The sequence below is a fragment of the Ahaetulla prasina genome, chromosome 6 (genome assembly GCF_028640845.1).
Source record: "Ahaetulla prasina isolate Xishuangbanna chromosome 6, ASM2864084v1, whole genome shotgun sequence".
Classification (NCBI taxonomy): domain Eukaryota; kingdom Metazoa; phylum Chordata; class Lepidosauria; order Squamata; family Colubridae; genus Ahaetulla; species Ahaetulla prasina.
Genome location: NC_080544.1, coordinates 83,187,384 through 83,208,286, shown reverse-complemented (window position 1 = coordinate 83,208,286; position 20,903 = coordinate 83,187,384). Strand labels below are relative to the sequence as shown.

The window sequence follows — 20,903 nt, the reverse complement described above, 5'->3', positions numbered from 1 at the left end:
GAATGCCAGGAATGCAGGCCACAACTCTCAACACTAGATGAATTCAGTGTTTGTTCCTGGCAAACACCTCTCCCAACTGCTTTTCCTTTAAACTCTATCCCCAGGTGTGCCTTGTGAATCGGGGCCTTTTCCTTCCTCATAAGCCATGCAACCCATGTTGCTCTCTTCTGCGTTCTTCCCTGCGCACCATAGGATGAGGAGGGGGTGGGCCTTGGTCTTCATCTGAACCCCCTCTCCCTGTTTCTACCTCTCCCCTGCTCTGCCCAGCCTGACTTTGCCCTTCCCCAGTTTCCTCCACAGCCAACCGAGCCACTCTCCCGCTCTCTGCCAGCTGTTCGTCTTCCGTGTCAGACTCCAACAGGGGCATGACAAATCTGCTTAGTTGGAAGGGGTTGGGACAAGTGACAGGAGCTCACTTAATCTGGTTTTGAACCGCCGAGCTATAGACATTTAATGGTCTAAGAGTCAGTCTCTTAACCACTGAGCCACTGGGTCTCATAAATCACTAGATGGCAGCAAGGAAATTAAAAAGACTCTTTTAGGCCAAATTCAGTACATATAATAATAATATGTAAGGTAACAGAAATTAAAATAAACCAATTTATAAGCCATATACAATTAGCTCTAATTTAATATTATTTACATGTTATTTAGTTAAATAACATTTAGATAGAAATAGATCATCATATTACAGAGGACGTAAAAGGCACTTTAGAAAATTCTTTCATTCTGGATTTTACAAAACTATGCAGGTAGTTCTCGATTAGAGACTGGCCCATTTAGTGACCGCAATTATGACAGTGATAAAAATATGTTTACAACCAGTCCTCACATTTAAAATCTTTGCTGAAGTAAAAGCAAGTTCAGACTTTTTCCCCAAATCTTTGCAGGTAAAAATAATGATCTTGTAATGTCTTATTTGCATGTCTGTCTCTTCTGAATTTAAGTTAGTCTAAACATTATCTCTCATTCAGACGACCCCCAGCATCCTGGTACAGCACAATTATCAAAAAGACAGCATAAAAAATGTTAATTGCTTTATTCATTGATAACATACCACATATAAATTATTTTGCTTCTGTCCCTTTGAAGCATGGTTATTTTTTAAACAGTGTTGCTGCTCCTTGCACATATCTCAGATGAAAAGTAAATGTATTTTACATAAAACCTTATCTTGGTAAAATACCCTTTTTCCATTTTTTCCTACGCCATCTGTCACTTTAATTTTACTCTTGACTCAGAAAAAATAGTCCTAATTTCCAAATCTCACCTACACTAGTTTGTGAGTCATCACCAGGTACTGATCAGCCAGTTGCTCAAGCTTTTCCTTACTGAAGCCATTTGGAACATTTCAGGCATAGAAGACCTGAAGGACGTTCACTGAGGCTTAGATGTTGCCCCTTCTTATTAACAAATCCAGTTTATTCAAAGAGATTTTATATATTTCAAGCCAGGATGTATGTTTATCTTTTTTTTCCCCCTGGTTCAAGATAACAAGATTTTTGTTGTTGTTGTTTTGGGGAAGAACATAATGCAACCTGGAAGCAATGCGACGAAAATGAAGAAAGAAAAATGACAGGTAAGGTTTAAAAGTTCTCAGATACGGAATTCTATGGGCAGTGATTGAATTTTGTGTTATTTCATGGTCTTGTTCAACAAAGAATGTAATTTGGAGTGAAGTGCAATTAGTGAGAAGGAAAGTGTTTCTGAATGTAGAAATCTGTATTGATTTTTGTTGAATTAATTATACAGAAAGAAACGTAAGTTGCTCTATATGTAAAAGAGGATAAAGTTCAAAATTGTTTTACTTTAAAGTAGAATGCAAAGTAGAATTCTATTATAAAATTTGTATGTTCAATTTTTTTTTTTAAAAAGTGAAAGAATACTCTTAGAACTGCTTGCTCTTGTTCAAGAAAAATAAAATTGGATTTTAACTCTTTTAATTGTAGTAGAGATACAGAAGGAGTTCTGAAATCATGCTAGCACATGTCAGACTAGAAATCTCCAGAAACAACCATAAACAAAAGTATTAACATTCCACATTTTTAAATACCATAAGTGTAGTTGCTAAGTTTTACTCTCTGTATATTAAAAAAAGAGTATAATAGTAATAAAAGACAAATAAAACAGGTCAGTGCTGTAAACTGCTCTAATGGGAAATTTATCTGAAAGTTAGGTAATTTGAATTTTCTGAAAGTTTATAAATAAATCCTGTAACATATTAAAATTTTCCTACTTCACTTGCATTTAATATTCTCCCTTTTTTGTAAAGATGTAAAGCTTCTGTTACGGATTCTGAATAATTTTACAAACGTTGCAGGTGCATTGTTTTGGGATTATTTTTTTTACCAAATTAAGTGTTCTTTATAGTCAGACTTATTAAATAGGTAGAATTATTCAATACGTAAACATCATTTGTTGATTCCTTCGAAAGCAGAATCAAAGACCAAGTGCCTTTGTTTATAACTTATTTGTTCATTCTGTGGTTTTCAAGTAAGGTTGTGAGAACAGATCTCCTTGTTGTTGCCAAAAATTACATGAATATATGGAGAGTCAATAAGCATTTTTGACTCACAGTGAGCATATGAGATGAACCATAGGGATGGTGCACAAGTTCTGAACATTCTCAGCCTGTATTTTCTTATTTCTTTTCATCTACAACTTTCCCCGTTACATATAAGTCGTCTTTCACTTTCTCCATTCTTTAATTATGATTGCCTTTCCTCCACTCCCAACCCTAAAGGAACTCTGGACAAAGTGAAGTCACTCAACTATACAATTTCTTGTGCAAGTAATAGCATGCAGTATTCTCTGGATTTATTCCACTTCTAAGATACTTGGCAATTTAGGACATGTTGTTCTCTACAATATAGTCTTCAAGTTCATAAAGGTACTACAGTGCCCAGTACAGTCTCACAACGTATTCTGCACCAGGAAAAAAGCAGAAAAGGCTATAAAATGCCAAATGATTAAAGGCAAGTTTGTAATAATTTATTGGAACTAATTTTGTCTGTACGTTAATTTGTTACAGAATAGAACAGTTCTTTCATTTGCAGAGCTTATTTTAAGCAGACAGATTAAAGAAGATGGGAGCTGAGAAATAAGAGGAACTTAAATTAAATACAAGCTGTCTTATGTTTACTGCTTGTTTCTGAGTATTTTTTTAAAGTGATTTTTATTTAAGTTAAATAAAAATTGACTACAGAAATGATGAAATAAGAATGGATTGTTTTTGCAACCAAGACAATGAATAATGAGAAATTTTTATTAGAAATACTTCATTTTAAGATTGAGAGTCAGATGCTATTTGTCAAGATATGAAGATTAAATAGTCTTCTTGAGGCAATCCTCAGATATCAGACTCCTTTATGTATAAATAGAAGACATAAATAGAAGGCTGTTTCTAAAGCAGGATATACCGTACCTGCAGTAGATTAATTACTTAATCAATGCAATGTTATTTATCCATTAGTTTCTCTTTTACTATCTTGAAATAATTCATATACAAATGTTTATCTTTTTTTGTTCTAACCTACACCTTTCAATTTTGAATTCTTAAAGTCTGGGAAACAGAGTTAACAAAATTAAAAGTTCCATTTGCATTAAAAAAGTAAAACGTATTTATAGAAATGTTATCCAATTCACAAGAAAAAAAATTATGAGGACAATGAAAATAATTTCATCTCTTTTATTCATAGTTTGATGCATGCTAGGACATTAAGCAAAAATTGCCCTACTTTGGTTCACAATTAGAAATTAAATGGGGAAAAAACAGACCAATGAAAGAAGGCATGAGTAGAGATTCCAAGTTTGTAAATACTGGAGGGTCTTGACTTTGGAAGAAGAAAACAAAAAAATGCTATTAGTCATGGTCCAAGGATCATAAGGTAGTCCCCTAAAAAGCCATAGGACTAGTGTTTGTAGTTTACGTGATCTTATCATGTGGCATTATTACCATGTTTCCAACTCTGTTATTCTTCTAAATACCATGCATTTCAAATTTTATAAGAATTTTACAATGGATATCCCTAGTCCATAAATTTCCTTTTGATGCAATTTTATATAAAGCAGTTGTTTCTCAACCTTGACAACTTTAAGATTACAGATTGATGTAAAAGGAAACCTGGTCAGTTAGTAACAAAAAACCAACATAAACTGCAACTAAAATTATCATTCCTATTGTTTCTTAAACCCAGCACTGTCTTACTCTATTTCTTGATCGTTTTGCAAGTTTCAGGCACAGAACTGTCCTTCCTAGAGATAGTCAATAAGGTTCTTTAAATTGATGTCCAGTATGTATGTAAAATTAGTGTTACATTAATGTGTTATGGATGGATGCTTGTACTGCTTTAGGATAAAGTGGCTAACTTTTCTGATGACTTGGAACAATTTTTCACCCTTAAAATCCAACGTTTAGAATTTCCAATTAGCAAAGTCACATTAATTGGGTATCCTAAGAATTCTGATCCCAACTTATCTGGAGATCACTAGTTAGAATGTTAACTTAGTACACATACAACAATGAGCTCATCCCATCCCATCTCATCTTTAACTGATATTGATACGTTGCTTGTTGGTATAAACAGCAAGGTAAGAAATACATTTTTTAATTATAAATATTTAACAAATAAACAAATAAATATTTAACAAATTCAAAATATTTTTATTTTGATCACATGCAGAATTACATCAGCTGGAAACTTTTAAAAGACTATGGTTCAGTAAATTAAAAAACACAGGTTCCTAGTTTACAGATAAAAAGTGTATTGAGGAGCCTTGGTGGTCCTTGGGCTTGTTATTTTCTTGCACTTGTTTATTTATTTATTTATTTATTTTTCAAATTTTTATACCACCCTTCTCCGAGGACTCAGGGCTCAGGGCGGTGTAATTACCCAGTTAGGTAACTTCATCATTGCTAGCAAAGTGCTAGATGCAACATCTGCAAGAAAACAACCAAGCTCAAAGAACTAAGGACAATATAGTTCTATCCTGAGCTACAAATATTCTCTTCTAAGAGGCATACTGTACATGACTGTACAGTCATGATTGTACATGACTTCTAAGAGGCATACTGTACATGGTAGAAGATGCATATGCAACCCGGCAAAAATTTCTTTACAAAGAATTTGCCAAAACAACAGGAGAGGATCCAAACTATGAACTGAAGAAGCTTCTTGGATGAGAAGGGAAATGTTATCAAAGACAAGAAAGTCCAGTTGCCTCTTCAAAAAGCACCTCTGGGACATCCAAATTAGTGTTTTATTGAATAGAGGAAGTCAATGAACTTTTGAACCTTGGTCTTGCCCCAATGCAAGATTGGAAACTGTAGGTCTCCTTTTGTGCCCCCAAGTCTTTCTGTCTGCCATTTTTGGATATTCTTTTTTAATAGTTGTGTAGCAGTAGCATAGCACATAGTTTTTTTGTCACTGGTAGGAAAGAGTAGACTTAATTTTCTGATAAATGGATATTTTGTGTTTCATCATGGCATTCATTTTATGAATAAGAAAGTCTACCATGGTAGTTGTTGTATAGGCACCTATAAAATCTTCTCAAAATTTCAAGCATGTATCTAGCACTGCCTTTAGTCTGAAATATTGTGGCTTCTAGCAGAGCTAACAGAGGGTAAGAAAAGGATAGCTAATCTAGAGTCACACATAGTACTCCTTTTCCATCTAAATGGACTTTTTTTGTTAGAGTTAATATATAAATACAGCTATATTTATATTTTAATACATTTTAATTACAAGCCTAATCAACTACGTGGTATACATTTAAGTACAAAGCTTTCTTGGAATTCTTTCACCGTTTTAATTGCTATGTGATATTTCTCATATATCTAACAAGAAGACAAAAATCCAGCCTGGAGACAAAAGGCAGCACAGTCTCAGCCTGTCCTGACATAAGTGCCTCTTGGGAATCAGGGCAATTTTATTTTTTTAGCTTTAGAAAAAGTTCAGTAGAACAAAGCAATACAGTTAGTTTTTTCTGGTAATCCTGAATTAAGACGGGTTAAATTAAATATATAGTCAGGGAGTCAATATAAAAAACAAACAGAAGAAAGAACAGTGTAGACTTCCTCTAGTCCAGCTATTCCTGGGGCTTCTTACTAATTGTGTATAGAATTGCTTATTTAAGGCCAAAATTATGTTAACTATTTCTATCAAAGTAAGCTATATAGACAGATAGGCAACAGCACCATTGGATAGGTGTGCAGTTCTATCTTGAACAGAATTACAGCAGGAATTTGAGGAATGTTTTAATTTGTTGTTGCGGTCCCGAAGTAGACTATTTTACTAATTTGCCAAAGTAAATTTACTTTATTTAAAGCCTGTCAGTGCTAAAACGAATTAATCAAGACCAGAAGTATAGAGTTAAGGTACTATAGTTTGGACTTTACCTGTTTTAATTTGCTAAATATTGTCCAAACTATTGTATACTATACTAACACACAAATTGAGGCAACAATAAAACATAACTCTTAACTATCATCCTCTTTCGATTCCCTGTGCAGAGGACAATCTTTTCAGCCAGAGACCAGAAGATCTGCCTGCCAGATTGATTTGAACCCACATGGGTTGCTATCCTATGGGTTGCTCTCCTATGGTCTTTGCCCTGATGTTTTCTTGGCTTCAACAATAGCTGGTGTAACTGAGCAGAGTACCAAAGATCCAGAAATACAAAATTACCTCAGTCAAACATCATGGATGCATAGTCTTGAACTATCTACTTAAAGAAAATATACCTGCAAAAAAAAAATGAGGAATCGGCACATGGAAACTCTGTTAAAAGTTTGAATAAGAATAAATGGAGAGAGAAGCAAAAATGACATTGCCCAAGGAGTTTATTATGGACTATCTGGCCAGACAAAAGATTCATATCAAGCCTTGTGTCAGATGACAAGACTGTGTCATGTGATAGTGATAATGGGATATTTCAATTATTCAATTAGCAATAGCACTCAAACTTATATACTATTTCACAGTGTTTCACAGCCCTCTCTAAGCGGTTTACAGAGTCAGCATATTGCCCCCAACAACCTGGATCATTTTACCCACCTCGGAAGGATGAGTCAACCTTGAGCCTGGAGAGATTTGAACTGCAAATTGTAGGCAGCCAGCAGGCAACAGAAGTAGCCTGCAGTACTGCATTCTAACCACTGTGCCACTGTGACTCAGTGATTATCCAGATATCTGCTAAGAATCTTATTCTGTCAAGCTGGATCTCTAACAAAGGCATGTCCTCTCTTGCTGATAACATTGTATGGAAGATGCTGGAAGAAACAGCAAAGTGATCTGCTTTCCTAAATCTAATTCTCATCAGTTTGTTAAGAAAAATCAAAGTGACTTGTACCTTGAGGAATAACATGTTATCATTGAATTCAGTATAACCAGAGGAAAAGGAACTAAAAGAATTAGTCCTGAATACTTCAGAAAAGTGATTCTTATGAAAATAAGATAAGTCAGATTCTATGGCTTAAAACATTGAAAGAGAAAAGTATCTGGGAAGAATGAGAAATTCTATAAAATGAGATACTGAAGGAGCTATCATGAATATTTTGTAGACCAAGAAAAAAAAAGAGAAACTAAGAGGCAAACTTGGATCTCTCTAAAATGCTGAAAAGAAAAAGGAAAGATGGATAGGAAATGAAACACATAACCAATGAAGAATACAAATATTATGAAGTTTTCAGAAACTGGTAGGAATGGTATTAAAAAGTTTTAAGCTAAAATTGAACTGAAATTTATATAACAGAATGACCCTTTGGTACATGAGAGACAAAAGGAGAACGCCAGAAGGTGTAGGGTGAGAAGAAAGTGATGAACTGGTAATGGCTGATAATGAAAGATAATAGTTATTAAGAGCTCTTTTGCATTTCTCTTCTTTCAAAATAGAAACAAAACCTAGTTAGTAATTGTTGTGCCATTGGAAGAAGTTTAATAAACAAGGAAGGATTAAGAGAAAGCTAATTTCAATGATGTGAAGTGAAAACAGAATTGCTGTCTATAATCTTCGAGAACTGGAAGATTGGTGATTGTGCTAGGGGAATAGGTACACTTTCCCCCGTATATGCGTGGTAGTCATTCCTGACTCTAGGGAGTGGTGCTCATCTCCGTTTCTAAACCAAAGAGCCAGCGCTGTCCAAAGATATCTCCATGGTCATGTGGCTGGCATGACTAAATATTACCTTCCCAACAAAGTGGTCCCTATTTTTCTATTTGCATTTTTTACATGCTTTCGAACTACTAAGTTAGCAGAAGCTGGGACAAGTTACAAGAGATCACTCCATTACGCAGCACTAGGGATTCGAACCGCTGAACTGCCGACCTTCTGATCAACAAGCTCAGCATCTTAGCCACTGAGAACAAATTCTATCCCCAGTTTCAAAAATGGTGTTGGTGGGGGACCCCTAAATATACATTTGTCAAGGATTATTGACAAGTAATAAACCTTCAGTAGATTATTAATCAGCATGTATGTGAACAGTTAGACAGGCATGTTACAATTAAGAGGAGCTAGCAAAGGTTTAGTTTCTAAATATGTCGGGTGAACATTATTTCCTTTAACTGAATTATTATTTTAGTAGATTAGGGGAATACTGTCAGTGGTGGGATTCAGCCAGTTCGCATCACTTTGGGAGAACCGGTTGTTAACTTTCTCAGCAATTTGGCAAACTGGTTGTTGAAAGAAATCATTAGGGCAGAGAACCGGTTGTTAAATTACTTGAATTCCACCACTGAATACTGTGCACATATTTTATCTGGATCTCAGAAAAGTTTTTATTTGCTAATGGTTGCAGTGATCTATATCGCTGTTCTCAGCAATGGCATCATAAGGAAGTTGAATGAATCCCCTTTAAAATATTAGCCACCCATTGTCATTTTGTGTGACCTGCAAAAGTACAAGGAAGTAGATCAGTCTAAATCTCATAAGGAACTTCCTGACTGTGCAAGCCTGGGTCAGCCAGGCTATGACAAGAAGGGGCGAGTTCTACTTTGCTGGCAGTCCTCAAAAGTTGAATAGTCATTAGTCAAATGACTCTAGTGGATCTTAGGTTGCAGGAGACGGCTTCTAACATTCTTCTCAATTCTATAAAGTTATGTGTTATTAAAATTAAAAGATAATTTCACAGTGTGTCTAGAATTAAGTTAAACTAATGAAATTCTGACACTCACTTAACAATACTGTAGTCTAAAACATCAATATAATGGATCCACTGAGCAGAGATGATGTTCTAACTATATTCCCCAAAATATAGTCTAGTCAAACAGTGATGTTTGCTTTCATTGAAGATATGTATAAAAAGATGCACGATTATGTTTACCAAACTGATTTGTTCTAGTATATATTCCACGTTTGCTCTCGTATATGTAGCAAAGTTTGCCTGCAAAAAAACTAGCATCGCACTGTCCAAAGCTCTTTATGTCAAAACTGGAAGAATGGCTAAAATATACAAGAGAATATCCAAGGTAATTTTTTATCATTTTTGAAAAAAACTAAATTTGTATTAATCCACTAGAGAGTAAAAACGTTGGCAATTTTTAGCTCAAATGCCAAGAGCAGCATTGATGCTTCACTGCAGGCCACAATTACACAAAATCTCCTCTTATGAAGTTCAAAAAAAAATATACAAGGAGCAGATGTCCCCATCCTGTGCAAACAGCCTCCTTCATTTCCATCAGAGTGGAGAAGATCTCTCTTCTCCAACAAAATAGACTTTCTGTCTACTTGATACAGATTTATTTCAAAGGCTTCAAGAAGAGAGAGCATCCATATCAGGCTACATCAAAAACACATCCAGAATTCAAAATATTGCATTGCTTGTAATCAGACACTGAAACAAACAAAACAGATGGAAACGGAAATGGCAATTCAGGCTGAGATTTGTATCTCTTTATGCAATGTTTTCCATCATCTTTTATTTTGAAACATATATAACTAGATCAGATATTATTAGCTATTATCCTTCAATCTATGATTTTGTTTCTTGAGTAAGACTGCTACTTCTATACCCAAACCTGTCCATCAACTTTACTGACAAATTATATAATACCTGTAACACTGTACATACTTTTTATACCATTATCCCATCTGATAAACTCTAACTTTATAGATGAAACAACATAGAATAACAAAATCTATTAAAATTAGTGGCTAAAATATTCCTCTTTTCTTTTAAATTCTTGTTGAAACAGCCATGTAGTGCCCTAGCAAAGGACAATTAAAGCATCATTTGATAATCAAATTATCAAACCTAAAATATTTACAACACGTTTAATAAAGGTTTTAAAGCATGTATTTGGACACACCTTGTTAGGATTATTTGGATTTGAATATGAAACAATTTATATTGACTAAGGCAATGGGTTATTCTCTTACGCTATGGCAGGAATTCTTAACATGTTAAATGCTGTCATACTAAATTCCTTAAACAGCAAGATTCAGATATTTATAACCAATAGGCAATTAAGAAGAATGAAGTAGGAAGACTTGCTTTGTTATAAATTAATGTCAAAAACGCACAAAATGAAATAGTGCAAACAATTGAAATAAAAGTGTTTGTCATTCCCTTATGAATACACAAGTAAAAATCATATACATTTGACAAAATGAAATGTGGAAGCACTCTTCAGTTGGCCATGAAATTTCAGAATGACTTTAAGACAGCAAAATTTTAATAGCTTCCATTTGGAGATTCAAAATAATTTAGTTGACTTTTATTCCTTCCTAGTCCAACCCTATACATACACTCTTCTTTAAATGTTACTTGATTTTAAAACCATTTACAACATTCTAACATGTGTTCTTATGGCATCATAATCTATGTTGCATTATTCTGAATAGACTATACCTACTTGAAACTCACTGGCAGTGATTATATGGATTGTGATAAAGAGGGTTAATGTCAGCATTTGGGAAAGCAAATTTTGGCATGAGATAAAAGTTAATGGAATTAAAGAGAAGTTGGACTTAGTCCATTTGTGGCTATGTAGTGGCTCTAGGCTGATTCCTTTTTTGATTCTGCTCTCAGGCTATGTTACTCCTTCATCTGCAATTTTTGGAATAAATTCAAATTCATCCAACCAGCTATCTTCCCATACTTAAATTCAGTCTGGGTTTAGTTCATTTTGTATCTGAATCCCTGAATCCCCTTCTTACTTGCTTGCATTCCTAGAGATAAGCAAAGAAGATAATAGACCTAAAGTGATTCTTATGAAGGAAAAATTTCAGCCTTTCATATAAAATTTGATGGTCCCAGCACCCTGCTAAGGTACTGTCTTTCTCTCTCTCACTCACTCCTTGTCTCTCTCACACACATTTTCTTTTTTTCAAGGATTCTCAACTAAGTCCCATAGTTTGAAGTAGTTTGATCCTAATAAGATTTATGCAAATACTTGTTGTATATAAACATTGTTTTGCTGTTACTTAAATAGTAGGCATACAAACTTTTATTTTCCAAGTGTCCAAATATAGCAGAGCATCCGTATTCAATAATTCTCAAAGAGAAATATACTGTACACAAGAACAATGTTGCGGGTCAGAAAATGTTATTCATAAATGCAGACAAAATGGAGAAAAAAGTTTGTGCCCACTAAAAAACACTATGTGCACAAGTCTCTGCTGACAAATATTTATTTATGTGATTTATCTCTATCTCAGCCTAAAAGGGTTTCTGATGCATGCAGAAAGCCAAGAGTAGCTCTACTTATCCATAAGATAAAGGTAAAGGTTCCCCTCGCAGATATGTGCTAGTTGTTCCTGACTCTAGGGGCGATGCTCATCTCCATTTCTAAGCCCAAGAGCCAGCACTGTCCGAAGACATCTCCATGGTCATGTGGCCGGCATGATTAAATGCCAAAGGCGCATGGAATGCTACTACCTTCCCACCAAAGGTGGTCCCTATTTTTCTGCTCGCATTTTTTACGTGCTTTCAAATTGCTAGGTTGGCAGAAGCTGGGACAAGTAACAGGAGTTCACCCCATTACGTGGCACTAAGGATTCGAACTCCTGAACTGCCAACTTTTTGATCAACAAGCTCAGCGTCTTAGCCACTGAGCCACTTATCCATATATACACTCTAATTCTCTGTTTACACCTGAAGCAGGTTTATAAAAATCCCTTCATGAGAGTGGTTAAAGAAACAATGATAAGATGGGCAAAAAATTTTGGATATAGCATAAATTTGGAGAAATGGGAAAAACTTTGGGAAATAAATTTGAAATTGACTATGTCATGACATACAAGGAAAACCAGTACAAGATGTTTTACAGATGGCACCTCCCACCGGCGAGACTTGCTAAGATGTTTCCAAACTCATCACCGATCTGTTGGAAATGCAAGAAATTATATGGGACATATTATCATCTATGGTGGACTTGTTTGACAGCAAAAAAGTATTGCACCAAAATTAAAAAGTGGCTTGAAGAAATAACAGAACAACATATAGACTGGAAACCGGATATATTTTTATTGGATATACCTACAAGAAATTATAATAAAGAAATACAATATCTAATTCTACATATTATAACTGCAGCCAGGATAACCTATGCACAAAATTGGAAAAATAATGTCATACCAAAAGATAAAGAGGTGATAAGGAAAATTTTGGACTGTGTGGAAATGGACGAAAGAAATAAAAGGAAAAGATGAAACGGAATATTACTTAATATGGGGAAAATGGTACAGTTGATTAGAGGACAGGAATAACAAACAAGAAGTATATAATAGAGATGATCTAGAAATCAGGAACCATTAATAAAATATTAAATATATCATATGTGTAAAGTAACATATGGTTATAGTAGTTTGTATAATAAGTAAGGAATAGTATTTATAATATATAAGAAATAAGGAAACCACAAAATATAGTATGTGAATATGTGGAGGGGGGGACATAAACTGTGGATATATACTGATACGGAACTGTTGTAAAATGGATTTTTTTCTTTTGTGTTTGTTTTTAAAGAAAAAATATTTTAAAAAATTAAAATTAAAAAAATCACTTAATGAGGATTTCATGATGAAACTAAGTTGAGTAGAGGTTTGATGACTTGTACAAACAATAGAAAATTCCTGCACATCCTCCAAATAATCTTCACACCTTATTATTTCTCTTTGGTGCTTAAATAATTCTAGGAACAGAAGAATTCAATAATATTCTTTTCCTCTGTTTATAATGATAGGGTTTCTTTATTAACTTTCGTTGTCAATGGAAAACATTGCTAAATACAGAGAAGAGCAACAATGATAATTAGGAAACTAAAACATGATGAATGGTTGCAGAATTGGGTATGGCTAGTCTAATGAAAAGAAAGAAAAAGAGAGACATGATAGCAGTGTTCCAATATTTCAGGAGCTGCCCAAAGATGAAGGCATCAGCCTATTTTCCAAAGCACCCAGAGAAACAACTGTTGGAAACTAATCAAAGAGAGATCCAAACTAGAACTAAGGAAAAATGTCCTGACAGTGAGAACAATCGACCAGTGAAACAGTTTGCCTTCAGAAGTGATGGATGCTCCATTGCTGAAAGTTTGTTATTCTTATTTGTTTGGCAATTTGAGTAAACTGCTGCCTTTCAACTTTACAGCAGAGACTGCTGATAGAGTTCAGCTATAGTTGTTGAAACCTTGATCTTTTTCTATTGGGAAAGAAAGGATTAAAAAAGAAGAGTGCAGCAGCACAGTCGGATAGCCAAAACAAAATAGGAAGCATTCATATGGAAGAATGCAAACTGTGTCAACAAATTAGAAATATGGTCATAATTGGAAAAAATAATATTAACACCACTTGAAATCAAGAGTTCCAGCCAAATCAAGACCACTGATTTGAGGAGCTCAATTTGTGTTAATTACTAAGATAAGGAAAGAAAGAAAGCATAAAATAATAGCAATACAGAAAATAACTGTGACATGTTTCTTTACAAAGGTACCATCATCTCCATCTGCTTCTTTCCCTGTCCAATTATAAATAAGATAGTTATACTGAATAATTTCCTCACTGTAAATATTTTCGTTTCTATATTTTTCAGAAATTAAAATTTGCACAATCCATCATATACTGCAGATCAGTTGCCACCAACATGACTTCTGAAAAGCATTTGATATGCAAATCAACAATAATAATGGGGTCTAATATATCATATCTGAACATTACAGGTAATTGTTGTTGTTGTCTTAGGGGAAAAAAGGAAAAGAAGGAACTCTATAACTTTTAAGTGGTTTCTTCTGCTTTTTTCAGCATAATTTTGCAAGATTCACATAACATTTAGCAAGCAAATGTTATGACTATTTCATTCCTATTCAACTGCCTCGATGAGTCCCTGCTATTTTCTTGGCAAAATTTTTGCAAGTGGTTTGCCATTGCCTGCTTCATAGGGCTGAAAGAGAGTGACTGTCTGAAGGTCACCCAGTGAGATTAGAACTCACTGTCTCCCGGTTTCTTGCTTGATGCCTTAACCGCTACATCAAATTGGCTTCAGTTTCATAATGAGTAGTTTTTATAATCTTCATATAACATTTAAGATAAATTGCCAGAGCTTTGATAATCTGTATTCTTGATGAAGTCTTACAAAATAGTGTTAATGGTAGAGAGAAAGCAAATACTTTCAAAGGAAATTATTGACACTGCAGCCAATTTATTTAGGTGAAGCTATTTATTAAATATATTGTGTTTTATATGTGAATTATCTTATGATTAAACTGTATAGTTGTTTCATTTAGGTAAACATATGTTTTCCCACAAAATTACACCATTAATATCTACAAAAACAATGCAATATCATGAAGCTCCTTTTAGAGGAGAAACTTAGCTTCTTGTGAATCCCAATTTTATTAAGTATTAAAAGAAGGCATCCAAAAATCATTCGTTTTGAAAGAGGCAAAGTGCCTTTTCCTTCTTATAACCATTATTTTTATATTAAATTTTAGAAGTTTAAAACAGCCAAAAATATATTGGAGAAAAGGGTGCTAAGTGCTTAAGCCTTAGTTTATTTCATGTTATCATCTGAAATGCTGATACAATTAATATTAGTGTAAAATTAAATAGTCAATAAAATAATCTGTCAGAGTTCCAAGTAACACCCACAACGAAAGAAGACTCCGAGGCTAGAGGTTCCTCAAAGTTCAACTTTATTAGAGATGTCATATTGGCACATCTGGGAAAACCCAAATCTGAAAGCTTCTGGGTTTTCCTCACCCAAAGGAAAGTCAAAGTCCCTTCCCCTGCACCCATGTCTATTACATGATCCAATCAATCCACCATCCAAGTCATACCATTCGAGGTGCAAGCTGAACATCCTTGACTCCCAGAGAAAAGAATGTTGTTATGGCTAGATATCTCTACAACTCCATGCAATCCCCCTTCTGCTTTCCCACAATACCAAGTGTGGCAGCCCTGAAGATCCAAAGAAAAAGATAGCCACCAGGGCTGACAATATTAGTTTTAGCCCAGGAACATATTATTATTTCAATCATCAGATGAACGTAACAGAATATGCCCATTTTGGAAATTAGGATGAAAATAATCCAAACTCCATTAAGGCATAAATTTATTATACTAATGCCAACTTAGGTTCCATAGACATAGTCCAAATATCAGCTATATTTCCTTTTCTGTATTCTCTTTATAATTCTTCATAAATTTGCTTCCTAAATTGAAAACTCGCAACAATTATGCAAAATTTTAATTGACCTAATAAACTTATGTTAGTTATGATTCATATTATTATTATTAAAGTTGTTTAATTGTCTTAACAATTACATTATTTAGTTTTTAAAAATCCTCACAAACCTTTTCCAATCTAAATTTGTCTAGGTTTTAAAAACATATAAATTTATTCTATGGATTATTCCATCTTTATCATTCATTTTATTAATCTTTAAAACTGTTCCATTTTGTAAATTAAAGTCATAGAGCACTGGGTTGCAGATCTTTCTCAAGAATTTCCCATAAACTGTTCCTTCCTTTTGTATACATACTTCTAACAGCGTAAACCATATTTAATATTAGCTACGGTACATGTTGTACATTATTTGTAATCAGCTACAAAAATGCAACCATATTCTGTATAGATCAGGGGTGTCAAACTCAAGGCCTGTGGGCCAAATCTGGCCCGCAGGGTGCTTAGATCTGGCCATTGGAGCTGCCCTGGATACAGTGAAGGACCGGCCCTTGGTGCCTTTGCAGCACAAATGGAGCTCAGAAGCACATGGCCCTCCGAACACATGGCCCTCCGAAGCTCTGTTTTCACTGGCAGAGGGTTGCAGGAAGCCATCAGAGACAAAAACAGAGCTGTATTCACTGGCAGAGTCTCAGGCCACCACAGATGCCACCAACATGAGTGACATCAAGCTGGCCACAGCCACCCTGGCCACACACACACACACACACACACACACACAGTCAAACACAACAGGATGTGGCCCTCAATGAAATCAAGTTTGACACTCCTAGTATAGATGATTCATGCTTGTAAGACCTTTGCATTTAGAAAAGCAATCACACTGGCATAAATTTAGACTTAGACTTCAATTACTTCTCCAATCCTATATAACATTTTCCCCCTTTATTCACTAGATGACACATATGTATCTTACTGGACAGTTTTATGTTTTAGACATGGAATTTTTTTTAAAAAAGGCTTCTAAGTTTTCTTAGGGAGCTTGTCCAATTGCTGAACTGATCTTGAGAATTATGAACACAATAAATGTGTTCAGGAGTTACTTTTTCCTCAGTGCTCTTTGTATCTCTGTCTAAGTATTCAGAGGCTAAGCTCAACAAGCCCTTGCATGCAGCAGGAACTTACTCATCTGTATCACTAAACATATTCATTATTTAAAACACTCCCTGCCACCTCATTGCTGTAACTGTGGTCTAAAGCTCTTTTTTATATATACAATACTAACACAGTAGCATAGTAGTAGTATAATGATTTTCTTGAAATACCAGTTTTGCTGCTGAAAGGCAGCTTTAGAAGAAAAACTTTCCCAAATGGAATAAATGTCAAACTTTATATGATCCATTGCAGGAAAATACTACAAAGCTTGACTTAAAATCCGTTGTGTCTCATTCCCTGTTTCTTGCAGTGATCAACCAGAAGCTTCTCAAAAACCCAAAAGGATAGAATAAAGCAACAATAATTTCCTGATGTCATTCCTCAGTGATTGTATTGAGTCGAATATGGAAACACACAAATCTAAATATCAAGACCAATAGCACTCTTTCTAGACACTAGACCTGTACAAAATAAGAGACTCTTAAGTGATCTTTGAGAACACCAAGTCTAACATGCAGCTGATATCTTGCAACTTCAGCATTTTTGAAAGCTTGCCCTCTTTTTACTAACCCTATCTTCTAATCAAGAGCCACGGTGGCACAGTACTGCATGCTACTTCTGCTGATCACCGGCTGCAGTTTGGCAGATCGAATCTCACCAGGCTCAAGGCTGACTCAGCCTTCCATCCTTCCGAGGTGGATAAAATGAGGACCCAGATTGTTGGGGGCAATAGGCTGACTCTGTAAACCGCTTAGAGAGGGCTGTAAAGCCTTATGAAGCGGTATATAAGTCTAAGTGCTATCGCTATTGATATTAAATATTTCCTACTAATAAGTAAGAACATCTCCCGAGACAGTCCACTCCACTGCTGCACAATTCTTCTACATCACAGTTCCTTCTAATGCTGAACTTTGCCTTTTTATAATTTTCTCCCTCTAAATCTAGTGCTGCTCTCTGAGGCAGTTACTCAATTACATGTTCACAATTACTTAAATTTAAGCATTTACAGAAGGCTGTGTGAATGTGTATAGTAGTACATTAACAGACAGTTATAATCAAATGGTCTTTACTACTGTCAACTGCATAATTAATTCATTTGGGTAAATACAGTAAATGAAGTTTAAATTTGAAGTTTAAATTTAAATTTGAAGTTTAAATGGACTCCAGAGGTTGGTAGAGGACAGGAAGGCCTGGAGGAACGTTGTCCATGGGGTCGCAATGGGTCGGACATGACTTCACAACTAACAAAAACTTTATTGAAACTCCCAGTTTCCCAACCTCACTATAAAATCAAAGAGACATGATGTTAAAGCACTAATTGTCATGGCTTGGCAGCTTATATGCCATTTCTACAATCATAATTAAATAGTACAATATCAAGATTATAGCACCTACTATACTGAATAGAGAGAGACGCGGTGGCTGAGGGGCTAGGACGTTGAGCTTGTTGATAGAAAAGTCGGCAGCTCAGCGGTTCGAATCCCTAGTGCTGCTGTGTAACAGGGTGAGCTCCTGTTACTTGTCCCAGCTTCTGCCAACCTAGCAGTTTCGAAAGCAGGTAAAAATGCAAGTAGAAAAAATAGGGACCACCTTTGGTGGGAAGGTAACAGCGTTCCGTGCGCCTTTGGCATTGAGTCATGCCGGCCACATGACCACGGAGACGTCTTCGGACAGCGCTGGCTCTTCGGCTTTGAAATGGAGATGAGCACCGCCCCCTAGAGTCAGCAACGACTAGCACGTATGTGCGAGGGGAACCTTTACCTTTACCTTATACTGAATAGATCTTAGGAAAGAGATTTATTTGTGATTGAGGAGATGCCTAAAAAATACTTCTTAAAGACTCTTGCATTAGGCAAAGAAGGGAGCTTCAGCATAATACTGAGTTGCCATACTGAAGGAAAGTGACACACACCACATTGCAGATTCTTATGACTTATGATTCCTGGGCCTGCGAACTAGAATCCAAAGAGAAATGAATCAGCCTTTTCTGCCCATCATGGAGAGCCAACTTCAATGCGATTATGATTTATTAATACTTACCTGAGAGCATCGTTGAAATAGTTACAGTTTTTAACCAACCTTTTTAACCATCATTTCTGTAGATCATCAATCTCCGGGTCAAGACATCAATCTCTGGGCCAATTATTCACAAGACCTAATTGGGAATTCTACCAATAATGAATTGACAACTATTGTTTTACCTCTGCTTTATCTCCTTATATTCTTGGCAAGCATCTTTCTGAATAGCTTGGCAGTATGGATTTTCTTCCACATCAGAAGCAAGACCAGCTTTATTTTATACCTCAAAAACATCGTAGTTGCAGATTTGCTAATGACGCTGACATTTCCGTTTAAAATTATTCAAGACTCAAGACTGGGGCCATGGTACTTCCATTTTTTCCTATGCCGGTATACAAAAGTTTTGTTTTATGCCAGCATGTATACAACCATTGTTTTTCTTGGACTTATTAGCCTTGATCGATATCTGAAAGTGGTCAAACCATTTGGAGATTCCAGGATGTATAGCATTACTTTCACTAAGATTCTGTCACTTGTGGTTTGGATTGTTACGGTATTTTTAGCTTTGCCAGATCTGGTCCTCACTAATAGTTACCCAACTAAGATAAATACCAGTGACTGCTTAAAACTGAAAAGCCCATTGGGAGTCAAATGGCACAATGCTGTCACTTACTTCAATAATGGCATATTTGTCATTGTGCTGATTGTATTAATAGGATGTTATATTGAAATATCCAAATATATCTATAAATCCAGCAAGCAGTTTATTAGCCCTTCAAATCACAAGAGGAAACACAGTCAAAGTATAAGGGTGGTGGTGACGGTATTTTTTATTTGCTTTGTGCCATATCATCTATGCACAATCCTTTTTAATTTGTGCCAGTTAGATTATTATTTAGGTGCTTCAGCCCACAAGATCCTGTACTACTGCAAGGAAGTGACTATTTTCCTATCGGCAAGCAATGTCTGCCTAGATCCAATCATCTACTTTTTTATGTGTAGATCCTTTTCACGGAGGCTTTTCAGAAAATCAAACATACGAACAAGGAGTGAAAGCATCAGATCCTTTCAGAGTATCAGAAAGTCAGAGGTGCGGATTTATCATGAATATACTGATTTGTGACATCATTGCTAAGCATTTTTTTTAAAAATAGTTGTTTGTACCAATGTTTTCTATTTGTAAATAAAGGTACTTTGCTTGTTTTAAAAATCTGAATATATTTTGTGATTAACATTTACATGATTTTCGGTTTGAAAAGGAAAAAGACAGTTCACTAATTATTACTAAATATATATCCATTGACAAGTGAGGATTTTTTTTACTTACATTAGGATTATTTAAAAAGATATATGGTGCCATCTAGTGGACAAAAGCAGGGTTGTAATACAATGCAAGGACTGAGCAGCTGAAACAATGCTATCTAACCACAGTTCAAAACTGTAGGCTAAGTTGCTTTTCTCCCAGGCTGCTCACAGCTGTTTCTAAGGCCAACTTCAAAAATTCCAGTCTGGTGAGTTGGTAATGGGACTTAGCCATAAACATAAGGCCTGATTGGTTGTTTCCCTATTTCTTACCTTTCCCATCCCTGCCTTGCTGATTGTTCTCTCTAACTAGTTCTCATATTTTCCTTAGCTTTCCCAGATACTCACACACATATACACCGTTATTGCCCTTCCTGCCCTAATTTTCCAATATAATGTCTTTTGGTAATAATCTTTCCATTATTGCAGTGATGCTACAGTACTCAAAGCATTAGGGACATGTTGTCATTTTATTTCTACTTATCTGAAGATCCATGGGAATTTTGCAGCAAAGAACACTGACTCTAACATTTCTACATTCTAAATATCCTAAGTTTGTTTGTTTTATTTGTTTAATAAACAAACGGGAAGAAAAGCTTTTCAATACTAAGTCTGGGGGTAGAAAATCAGGGGGCGCATACTTCATTCAAAATTGGTAGATATCAAAAGGGAGCTCACTGAGAGAGGTAAGGGTTGAATGGAGCATCATTTTCTGGGGTTGAAGATAGTTTACAGATTTAACTGTCCACTGGTGGATCAACTGAGATTATGGGGGGAGGGAAATAGCATTTGTCAATCATCAGAGGAC

At 35.3% G+C, this 20,903-nt stretch overlaps 3 protein-coding genes across 7 annotated transcripts in view; 2 read left to right on the top strand and 1 right to left on the bottom strand.

Moving 5' to 3' along the window:
* MED12L (mediator complex subunit 12L) overlaps positions 1-20,903 on the bottom strand; it is a 199,280-nt gene that overhangs the window by 89,106 nt on the left and 89,271 nt on the right. The window lies entirely within an intron of this gene.
* Positions 1,439-20,903, top strand: part of P2RY14 (purinergic receptor P2Y14) — a 31,246-nt gene continuing 11,781 nt past the window's right edge. Inside the window, exon 1 of one of the 3 annotated variants that reach the window (XM_058187104.1) lies at positions 1,439-1,579. Coding sequence is in view for 1 of the 3 variants with exons in the window: in XM_058187102.1 (XP_058043085.1) it covers positions 1,573-1,579 (7 nt within the window). In the remaining 2 variants the exon portion in view is untranslated. Of the gene's footprint in view, positions 1,580-14,026; positions 14,157-20,903 lie in introns of those variants that run through there. The other 2 variants (XM_058187102.1, XM_058187103.1) reach the window with 2 other exon arrangements.
* GPR87 (G protein-coupled receptor 87) lies at positions 1,442-20,009 on the top strand. Its single transcript, XM_058187100.1, has 4 exons — positions 1,442-1,579; positions 9,373-9,467; positions 14,030-14,156; positions 18,877-20,009. Exons 1-4 carry the CDS (start codon positions 1,573-1,575, stop codon positions 19,914-19,916), a joined length of 1,269 nt encoding a protein of 422 aa, XP_058043083.1. The 5' UTR covers positions 1,442-1,572; the 3' UTR covers positions 19,917-20,009.

Bases quoted from the DNA above. Each gene is read 5' to 3' on its own strand.
- GPR87 (XM_058187100.1), top strand. The intron at 9,468-14,029 runs GTAATTTTTTAT...TATATTTTTCAG, and splicing joins TATACAAGAGAATATCCAAG to AAATTAAAATTTGCACAATC. The intron at 14,157-18,876 runs GTAATTGTTGTT...TCATTTCTGTAG, and splicing joins ATCATATCTGAACATTACAG to ATCATCAATCTCCGGGTCAA.